At 38.5% G+C, this 11,206-nt stretch overlaps 1 protein-coding gene across 1 annotated transcript; it reads right to left on the bottom strand.

Moving 5' to 3' along the window:
* Nucleotides 1-6,719: 6,719 nt before the first annotated feature.
* Nucleotides 6,720-7,209, bottom strand: LOC106095873 (uncharacterized). Its single transcript, XM_013263290.2, has one exon. The coding sequence runs from the start codon at nt 7,137-7,139 to the stop codon at nt 6,825-6,827; it is 315 nt and encodes a 104-aa protein (XP_013118744.2). The 5' UTR covers nt 7,140-7,209; the 3' UTR covers nt 6,720-6,824.
* Nucleotides 7,210-11,206: the final 3,997 nt, after the last annotated feature.

Raw genomic sequence — 11,206 nt, forward strand, 5'->3', positions numbered from 1 at the left:
TAAATGTTGCCAGCATTAGGAGGGGAAAACCAACGCTGAAAATTTTTTCTGAGGGTCTCGCCAGGATTCGAACCCAGGCGTTCAGTGTCATAGCCGGACACGCTAACCTCTGGGCTAAGGTAGCCTCCAGAAATATTTACCGACCATAGCAATATAAGGCTCAAATGAAAGGTATTTTGGTATAATACGATATCCACATTGAAGGCGAAATATCTGACAGGCTGTACCTGCAACCTCAAACAGGACTTATTTCCTCACCGTGTCAGTACAGGGCTCCGATAAAATAAGCGAATGAAAGAAGTCGCGGCGGATCGGGCCCTGCCCTACGGACCCTCCCCCTTACCCTAATTTTCAGAAACGCCAGATCTCGGAAATGGGTGGTGCGATTTAAGCGAAATATGGTGTGCTCTCATATACTACCCTAAAAATAAAATTTTGGTATCCAAATTTCGGATGGGGTACCTAGGGGGCCACCCCATCCTTAAACTTACCAAACATATATTTAGGCCAATCACGACAATATGGGACTCAAATGAAAGGTATTTAGGATAAGAAAACGTATCTGATATTCAATTGTCGGACCAAGTGTTAGGGGGACCACCCCAAGCCCCAAAACACCCCTAAATCGGACTTATTTACCGACCACGGCAATATGGGACTCAAATGAAAGATATTTGCGAGTAGAATACGAATCTAATATCCAAATGTGGGAACACGTTTCTGGGGGTCCACACCCCCCAAACAGGACTTATTTGCTGACCATGCGAATATGGGGCTTAAATAAAAGGTATTTGAATATAGAATTAGAATTTGATATCCAAATATGGCACCATGGGAGTGTTTGGTGGGCCGCCTCTCACCGAAAACATCCTCCAAAAGCACGAATTTGATGTCAATATTCGGGAAAAGTGTCTATGTGATTTCGAAATCACAACATTAGCAACTGTTTACTTTAGTTGAAGTCAACGCCCTTGCAATATTAAACAATGAAACATTTTTTATTGTCTCATTATTCGAATGAAAAGGCAATACAAAACCAAACACCAATCGTTAATTTACTATAATGGAATAATAGAACTGGTTAATCATTGAATATTTACGTTGTGACTATTGTAATTTGTTCTCAACATGTGAATATAAGACATTTTCTAGTCTCGTCACCCTCCGTTTGAAACAAGTCAAATTGGTAATGCGTGAATGCTTTCAAATAGTCTAGGTTACCTCATTTGGAGGGCTTCTCTGTACCTCACTATTGCCTTCAAGTGGGAGGAAAGTTTTCATAATTCTCATATAAAATCTTCTTACAACGTTGTTTTAGGCTTCAGTTTGATAATCTGATTTCGAGATTTAGTAGAAAAGTTTTGTTACCATTCCATTTTATTAGCAAAATGCGATTTTTAATGTGTTTGGTGGTTTTCGCTTTCATGGCCCTTTCTTTAACATCAGCTACTCCGGCTGAAAGTTTGGCAGCAGCTATCCAACAACACTCTCTTTTCGATGTCGATGTACAAGGGCATGCCAATGTCGGTGATCGTTTAGTGCGTAAACATGGTGGTCACCATGGCGGTCGTGGTGGTAATCGACGAAAGTATTATCGTGGCTGAAAGGATTTTTCCATTATATTCTGCTGTTTAATAACTAAATTTAAGTATTTATCAAAATTGTATTGAAAAATTATATCAAGTGCACTTTAAATAAAAAAAAATAGTTAAAAATTTCCTGAAAAATTTATACGAAAACAAGTGAAAGCGTGCTAAGTTCGGCAGGGCCGATCTTGGAAACCCACCACCATGGATTCTGGTAAAAATTTATACAAACTAAATTTTGTTGAAGGGCATACTGCTATTCTACATATCAAACTTCTGTCAAAACAGCAAAATTTAAAGCCTCTAGCAGCCGAACAAGGATACTCGAGAGAGACCGGTTTACATGGAAGCTATATCAGGTTATAGTCTGATTAAGACTGTACTTGACACAGTGTTTGGAAGTAGTAACAGATCACTACCTGCAAAATTTAAGCCAAAACGGACAATAATTGTGGCTTCCAGGGGCTCAAGAAGTCAAATTTGGAGATCGGTTTATATGGGAGCTATATCAGGTTTTTGGCCGATTTGGACCGTACTTAGCACAGTTGTTGAAAGTCATAACAGAACATTATCTGCAAAATTTCAGCAATATCGGCCAAAAATTGGGCCTTCCAGGGGCTCAAGAAGTCAAATCGCGAGATCGGTTTATATGGGAGCTATATCAGATTATAGACCGAATTGGACCGTACTTGACACAATTGTTGAAAGTCATAACAGAACACCGCATGCAAAATTTTAGCCAAATCGGACAAAAATTGCAGCTTCCAAGGGCTCAAGAAATCAAATCTTGAGATCGGTTTATATGGGAGCTATATCTAAATCTGAACCGATGTGGTCCATTTACAATCCCCAATGACCTACTTCAATAGTTAGTATCTGTGCAAAATTTCAAGCTGCTAGCTTTACGCGTTCGACCGCTATCGTGATTTTGACACACGGACGGACGGATGGACATGGCTAGATCGACTCAGAATATCGAGACGATCAAGAATATATATTCTCTATGGGGTCTTGGACAAATGTTTCGAGGTGCTACAACATCTAACATGCCGCTTGAATACCTTTCATCCATCACAACATGAATTATTTGGTTTCTCGTCTCTTGATCGGGTGACAGTCATGTGGCCGTGTGAAACCTTCGATGTTAGAATCTTGTGCCTGCTTACACCATGTTCTTTGACGCAGCGGTGTATATTAGGCAAAAATTTTTCGACTGCAGGGCCAACGATATTTTCCTTCTCTATTTTTGCATTAAAATCTTCCAAAACGATTTTAATATCAGGGGCAGGACAGCAATCATATTCACTTTCTAGACTCTCATAGAAAAAATACTTGGTCTGTAAGTCATTGGGCGCAAATAAGGCTGATGTTGCAGAATTTGGCCTTTATGCGGATTGTGGCTAGCCTTTCATCCACCGGAGTAAACCTGGAGACAAGGTGTTTAAATCTCTGACTAACCACAAATTCATGCCTCGTTTTATGGCTGTTATGTTGTTGTGGAGCCATTCCCGCACCATCGCACCCTTCAAAAAGCCGAACAAATTGTGAATGTTTACATCCGCTTATTCGGACAAGTTCTCAAAGAAATGCGAATCTAACTACTGGAACTGCATCTGACTTTCAGTGCGGGACACACACACAGCAGATGTTCTATAGTCTCTTCTTCCTCGACGTCCTCACAGCCTCCGCAAAAGTTGTTACTTGGACCTTTCAGTCTACCAGCATTTTTTTCGATAAGACTTTGACTGAGACATCTGTTCTAGCTAGCGACAGCAAAGCAGTAGACCTCTTCAAGTGTAAATTAAGCCACATTATTTTTGAGTATCCTCCTCAGCGCGGCTGTGATGCACAAACAACCCTTACTTTGGATACGACTAAATATTGAACAGTAGGTGGACTTTTGAAGCGCCGTCCACCAGACCACAGCACCATATACCTTTATAAGCCGGACATTACATGCGATTTAAACTTCCAACGTTTGCTTATGGCTCACCTGCAGGTGTATGGAAAAATTGTGTTTTCTCTTTCGGCGTTTCTAAATAATGGATTTTAAATTCACCCAGAGATTTATTGGTTGTCGTTATGATAGTTTCATATTAATCATCCCACCACTTCTTTATCAAGAAGTATCAAGGATAACACAGTGTCCTCAGCGACCTCATCAACAAAGAGAAAACTCCCTTAGCCTCCAAGGCAGTGATCGCATCAAATTGTCTAGCCACAATCCCCAAGAGCCATTAGATGTAGTATTAAGTGCAGTTCATCAGAATGTGTCGTCCGCAGTGCGTCTATGATCCACAAACAAGCCATCCTTTGAATTCGACTGGGTATTAAACAGTAGGTAGATTTTTGAAGTGCCGCTAGACCACAACACCATGTGGCATTACAGAGTTAAAACTGACGGCTTAAATACTGAATATCTGTGATACTCGATATGACAGCCGAGTTATTGGCGACTATAAATAACCAATGGCCATAATGTTCTTGCTGCGATCGGCCGTGTGGACCAAAACGAGCTCGGTCACCTGTGGAACTTGATGAGGATCGCTACCTCTAAATACAATAATGTGGCTACAACCACGACAACAACAACTGCCGTTTGTAGCCAGTGATTGACTTTTACGAAATTTTACCAATAATTCTCTTGCAGTGGAATACGAAAAGTGTTGCCTTTTTCGCCATCTCTAAAAAGTTGGTTTTGAAATTTACTTACCCATCGAACCTACAGCACTACTTTTGAATGACACTACATTTGTGCATTTGTTTGTTCCGCCAAGAAGAAGAAAACCTATACCCATTGTTAACCATACCGATTGACATGGAATCACTAATGGAATTAGACATGTCAGTCTGTTCATCCGTCCCTCTGTGTGACCGGCAATCTGCCAGAGTGTCTGCCTATTTGTCTGTCCATCCCTCTATCCGTTTCTCCGTCTCTCGGTTCGTTCATCCTTTCGCCTGTCCGTCCATCCTCTTATTTGTCCGTCCATCCTTTCGCTTGTCCGTCCATCCTTTCGACTGTCCGTCTGTTTATTCATCCTTTCATCTGTGCTTTCATCCTTTCGCCTGCTCGTCCATCCTTTTGTCTGTCCATCCATCCTTTTTTTGGTCATCCGTCCGTCGGTTCGTCCATCTTTTCATCTGTCCGTCCATCTATCAGTTTGTGTGTTCGTCCATTCTTTTGTGTGTCTATCCATCCTTTCGTCTGTCCGTCCATCTTTTTGTGTGTCGTCTATCCTATTCTCTGATTGTCCGTCCTTCAATCCATGTCCGTCCGTCGGTTCGTTCATTGTTTCATCTGTCCGTCCATCCATTTGCCTGTCCGTCCATCCTTTCGCCTGTCCGCCCATTCTTTTGACTGTCCGTCTGTCTGTCCATCCTTTCATCTGTTCGTTCATCCTTTCGCCTGCCCGTCCATCCTTTTGGATGTCCATCCATCCTTTTTTTGTTCTTCCTTCCGTCGGTTCGTCCATCTATCCGTTTGTCCATCCATTCTTTTGTGTGTCCATCCATCCTTTTGTGTGTCCATCCATCCTTTTTTTGTTCGTCCATCTTTTTGCCTGCACGTACTTCCTTTCGTCTGACCGTCCATCCTTTCGTCTGTCCGTCCATCTTTTCGTCTGTCCGTCCATCCTTTTGTCTGTCCGTCCATCCTTTCGTCTGTCCGTCCATTCTTTCGTTTGTCCGTCTATCCTTTCGAATGTCCGTCTATCCTTTCCTCTGTACGTCCATACTTTTCTCTGTCCGTCCAACCTTTCGCCTGTTCATCCATCCTTTTATGTGTCCATCCATTCTTTTTTTTTTGTTTTTTTCTTCGTCCATTCTTTTGTGTGTACGTCCATCCTTTCGTCTGTCCGTCCATCTTTTTGTGTATCGTCTATCCTTTTCTCTGGTTGTCCATCCCACTATACGTTTGTCCGTCCATCAGCTCGTCCATCCTTTTGTCTGTCTGTCCATCCTTTCATCTGTCCGTCTATCCTTTCGCCTGTCCGTCCATCCATTTGTATGTCCATCCATCGTTTTGTGGGTCCGTCCATTCTTATGTGTGTCCATCCATACTCTTTTGTTCGTCCATCTATTTGTGTGTCCGTCCGTCCATCTTTTTGTGTGTCATCTATCTGTCCGTCGTTCTATCCGTTTGTCCGTCCGGTTCGTCTATCGTTCATCCATTTCTGTGTCAGTCTAGTTTTTCGTCTGTCCGTTCATCTTTTGGTTTGTCTGTCCATCCTTTCATCTGTCCGTTCATCCTTTCGCCTGTCCGTCCATGCTTTTGTGTGTCCATCCATCCTTTTTTTTGTTCGTCCGTCCGTCGGTAGATGGGCGGACATATGAAAAGATGGACGATCTTTTCATATGTCTGCCCATCTATCCGTTTGTCCGTCCATCTATCCGTTTGTCCGTCCATCATTTTGTGTGTCCGTCCATCCTTATGTGTGTCCATCCATCCTTTTTTGTTCGTCCATACTTTTTTCTATCCGTCCATCCTTTTGTCTGTCTGTCCATCCTTTCATCTATCCGTCCATCCTTTCGCCTGTCCGTCCATCCATTTGTATGTCCGTCCATCGTTTTGTGGGTCCGTCCATTCTTTTGTGTGTCCATCCATACTCTTTTGTTCGTCCATCTATTTGTGTGTCCGTCCGTCCATCTTCTTGTGTGTCGTCTATCCTTTTCTCTGATTGTCCGTCTTTCTATCCGTTTGTGCGTCCGGTTCGTTCATCCTTTCGTCTGTTTGTCCGTCCATACTTTCGTCTATCGTTCATTCATTTCACTGTCAGTCTAGTTATTCGTCTGTCCGTTCATCTTTTTGTTTGTTCGTCCATCCTTTCGTCGGTCGGTTCACCCATCTGTCCGCATGTTCAACCTTCCTTTTGTCTGTCCGTTTATCGGTTCATCTTTCCGTCTGGCACCTAGACTGTCTGTTGTAATCAGAGTGCAGTTCTTGCTTGTTTTCCGATTTCAATCAAATTCTGCGCATGCTACTTTTTTGGCCCAAGATTGAAATGTGGCTGACTGAAGAAGCCTTACCTGATTTATGCCTTACAACTCAGTTTTAAAAAAGGCACACTTTCCATATTTTTTGTGTGCATCATTATCCTTTAACTAATCACTTTCAATTAACAAGCATTTGTTATATTTCCTTTTTTAAAGTTTCTGTTTTTATTTAAACAATTTTTTTATCCTTTATCAGTAATCCGTTTAAAATATTCGTGACATCTTTTCGTGGCAACAAAATTGGTTTTAACCATAGTATCCACCACGGTAACCACCATAATAGCCAGGATAACCGCCATATCCACCACGATATCCACCATAACCTCCATATCCACCACGATATCCACCATAACCGCCGTAGCCTCCACGATATCCTCCGAATCCACCAAATCCACCATAGCCAAATTGACGGGCTTCACGTTCGCCAGTATTCTCATGACCCTGGACATCTACATCGTGCAATGATTGTGGCACCTCGTTGTTGTTATTCTCCACCTCCACGGGAACGGCCAAGGCCACGGCGAAAAGGGCCATAAAAGCGCAGCACAGTAAGAAACGCATTACGAAAATGTTTTACAAAATCTTTTCGAACTAGACACAGTGAATGTTTTTCAAATTCTGATGTTTCTGCAACCGATGTCAAGTCATTATATACAACATCTAAAGGGGTGCGTTCATCTCCAGTCACACTCAGAGTCTCAGCGCCCTCCAACTATCTTCGGTGGACTTTAATCGCAGCCCATCTATGGGGCGAGAGAGCTACACACATTGATGTGTAAAAGTCATCGTCGCTACTGCAGCCTAATCCACTCACTTGTGCTAAAATGTTTTTCAAAATAGATCTTGGGTGAAATCGGTTCTACGTAATCGACGAAAAACAATAAAAAAAACACGTTGCGTCTCACACATCAATGGTCGCATAAACAGACAAACTTAGAGACGCAATCGTCAAATGTAAGCTGGGATTTGCGTTTACGTTTTGTTTTTTTGGGGTTTTGCTTTTACGGCGCAGCGCTGCGTTGCTTTAGTTGTTGTTTTTCTTTTGACCAAAAGTTGATTTTGTGCGGTCAACAGCCGACAGCCAATGGACAGATCAATGGAAACAACACCCTCATTTCACTGATGGAATATTTATGTTAACCCTCAAGTGAGCAAATGGATTGGCAATGGAGTGTTCGATGTTCTAAGAGAAATTTTTATCGAAATTCAATTTTAAGGAAAAAAAATCATAGAAATTTTGTCTTTGAAGAAAATTTCATTTAAGGTTTGTCTTAAGATAAGATTTTGTTAAAATTTTGTTAAAAAATAAAATGTTATCGAAATTTTGTTTCTTTTGGAAAATTTTAATCGAAATTTTGCCACAGAGGAAAATTTATCGAAATTTTGTCTGAGAGAAATAATTTCATAAAACCTCTATATAAGAGAAAAATTTATGGAAATTTCTTCTATAGAGAAAATTTTATCGAAATTTGTCTTAAACGATATTTAATCGAAATTTTGTTTTAACGAAAGAAATTATCGAAATTTTTCTAAAAAAAGTTTTATCGATAATATTTCATTAAAGTTTTGTCTTGCGAAGCATTGCCTTAAGAACTAAAAATTCTGAAAGTTTTGTCTCCTGAAAAATGTTTGCAGTTGGAAGAAAATTCATTTAAATTTTGCCTGTTATCGATATTTTGTCATTTCAGATTTTTTTTTTAATTTTGTCCACAGAGAAAATTTCTTAAAATTTTACTGAAATTTTGTCCTTAGAGTTAATTTCATTGAAATGCAGTCTTTATGGAAGGTTGGGTTAGGTTTAAGTGGCAGTCTGTCTTGGACTTGGACGTTTTCGCCCATCGTGATACCACAGGAACGGAATAAGGAAGATGCCTTCTATTGGGTTGCCCAAAAAGTAATTGCGGATTTTTTAAAAGAAAGTAAATGCATTTTTAATAAAACTTAGAATGAACTTTAATCAAATATACTTTTTTACACTTTTTTTCTGAAGTAAGCTAAAAGTAACAGCTGATAACTGACAGAAGAAAGAATGCAATTACAGAGTCACAAGCTGTGAAAAAATTTGTCAACGCCAACTATATGAAAAATCCGCAATTACTTTTTGGGCAACCCAATAGTTCCTACCGTTGAACCATCCAGATCGCTTTAAAAAGCCCAACAACAAACGTTCTACTACTACTAAATTTTTCATGAACATTCCATTAAGGAACAAAGGTAACTTCTCTCATATCAATGAGTGCGGTCCGATTAATGTTTAAGCTCAATGATAAGGGGCCTCCTTTTTATGCCGAGTCCGAATGGCGTGCCGCATAGCGACCCCACTTGGTGGAAAAGCTTAAACATGGCAGGATATCTCACAAATGTTGTAGGGTAGTTCCTAGTCTCGCAAGCTCGTCCGCTTTCCGATTCCCTGGGACATCTCTGTGGCCCGGGCTCCAGAACAGGTGAATTTTGAACTGTTCAACAATCTCGTGGAGAGATCTGCGACAGTCGAGGGCGGTGTTTGTGTTCAAAAATACGTTGAGAAGCCAGCTCAGTTAGGGTGTAATCCACGCTGCCTGGAACATCGGACATGTTATCAAAGATAACGTAGTCTCCGTAGCCGCCACATTACCAAAGAGAAAGCTCGCTAAGCCTCACGACAGTGGTCGCAGCAATTTGTCTAGCCACAACGTCCAGGGGCATTAGAAGTAGCATCAAATTCAGTGCATCAGATGGTATCGTCCTCAGTGCGGCTGTGATGCACAAACATGCCACCTTTTGGATCCGATTGAGTATAGAACAGTGGATGGACTTTTGAAGAGCCGTCCACCAAACCACAACACCATATAGCATTATAGGTCTGACTGCTGCAGTATATACCCAATGCATGATGCGCGGTCTAACTTCCCAACTTTTGCCAATGGCTCTCTTGCGGATGTATAGGGCAAGAGCTGCCTTTTTAGCGTCTTTAGGGAAAATTTTATTGAAATTGTATCTTAGAGAAAATTTTAATAAAAATTTCACTGAAATTTTGTCTTTAGAGAAAATTTCACTGAAATTTTGTCTTTAGAGAAAATTTCACTGAAATTTTGTTTTTAGAGAAAATTTCACTGAAATTTTGTCTTTAAAGAAAATTTCATTAAATTTTGTCTTTAGAGAAAATTTCACTCAAATTTTGTACTTTAAAGAAAATTTCATTAAATTTTGTCTTTAGAGAAAATTTCACTCAAATTTTGTACTTAGAGAAAATTTCACTGAAATTTTGTCTTTAGAGAAAATTTCACTGAAATTTTGTCTTTAGAGAAAATTTCACTGAAATTTTGTCTTTAGAGAAAATTTCACTGAAATTTTGTCTTTAGAGAAAATTTCACTGAAATTTTGTCTTTAGAGAAAATTTCACTGAAATTTTGTCTTTAGAGAAAATTTCACTGAAATTTTGTCTTTAGAGAAAACTTCACTGAAATTTTGTCTTTAGAGAAAACTTCACTGAAATTTTGTCTTTAAAGAAAATTTCACTGAAATTTTGTCTTTAGAGAAAATTTCACTGAAATTTTGTCTTTAGAGAAAATTTCACTGAAATTTTGTCTTTAGAGAAAATTTCACTGAAATTTTGTCTTTAGAGAAAATTTCACTGAAATTTTGTCTTTAGAGAAAATTTCACTGAAATTTTGTCTTTAGAGAAAATTTCACTGAAATTTTGTCTTTAGAGAAAATTTCACTGAAATTTTGTCTTTAGAGAAAATTTCACTGAAATTTTGTCTTTAGAGAAAATTTCACTGAAATTTTGTCTTTAGAGAAAATTTCACTGAAATTTTGTCTTTACAGAAAATTTCACTAAAATTTTGTCTTTAGAGAAAATTTCACAGAAATTTTGTATTTAGAGAAAATTTCACTGAAATTTTGTCTTTAGAGAAAATTTCACTGAAATTTTGTCTTTAGAGAAAATTTCACTGAAATTTTGTCTTTAGAGAAAATTTCACTGAAATTTTGTCTTTAGAGAAAATTTCACTGAAATTTTTTCTTTTGGGAAAAATTTCACAGAAATTTTGTCTTTAGAGAAAATTTCACTGAAATTTTGTCTTTAGAGAAAATTTCATTGAAATTTTGTTTTTAGAGAAAATTTCATTGAAATTTTGTTTTTAGAGAAAATTTCACTGAAATTTTGTCTTTAGAGAAAATTTTGTCTTTAGAGAAAATTTCACTGAAATTTTGTCTTTAGAGAAAATTTCATTGAAATTTTGTCTTTAGAGAAAATTTCACTGTAATTTTGTCTTTAGAGAAAATTTCATTGAAATTTTGTCTATAGAGAAAATTTCATTGAAATTTTGTCTTTAGAGAAAATTTCACTGAAATTTTGTCTTTAGAGAAAATTTCATTGAAATTTTGTCTTTAGAGAAAATTTCATTGAAATTTTGTCTTTAGAGAAAATTTCACTGAAATTTTGTCTTTAGAGAAAATTTCACTGAAATTTTGTCTTTAGAGAAAATTTCACTGAAATTTTGTCTTTAGAGAAAATTTCACTGAAATTTTGTCTTTAGAGAAAATTTCACTGAAATTTTGTCTTTAGAGAAAATTTCACTGAAATTTTGTCTTTAGAGAAAATTTTACTGTAATTTTGTCTTTAGAGAAAATTTCACTGAAATTTT

This window comes from Stomoxys calcitrans, chromosome 5 (assembly GCF_963082655.1).
Source record: "Stomoxys calcitrans chromosome 5, idStoCalc2.1, whole genome shotgun sequence".
Classification (NCBI taxonomy): Eukaryota; Metazoa; Arthropoda; class Insecta; order Diptera; family Muscidae; genus Stomoxys; species Stomoxys calcitrans.

Coding starts and splice junctions, on each gene's coding strand:
- LOC106095873 (XM_013263290.2), bottom strand. CDS start 7,139: ATGCGTTTCTTACTGTGCTGCGCTTTTATGGCCCTTTTCGCCGTGGCC.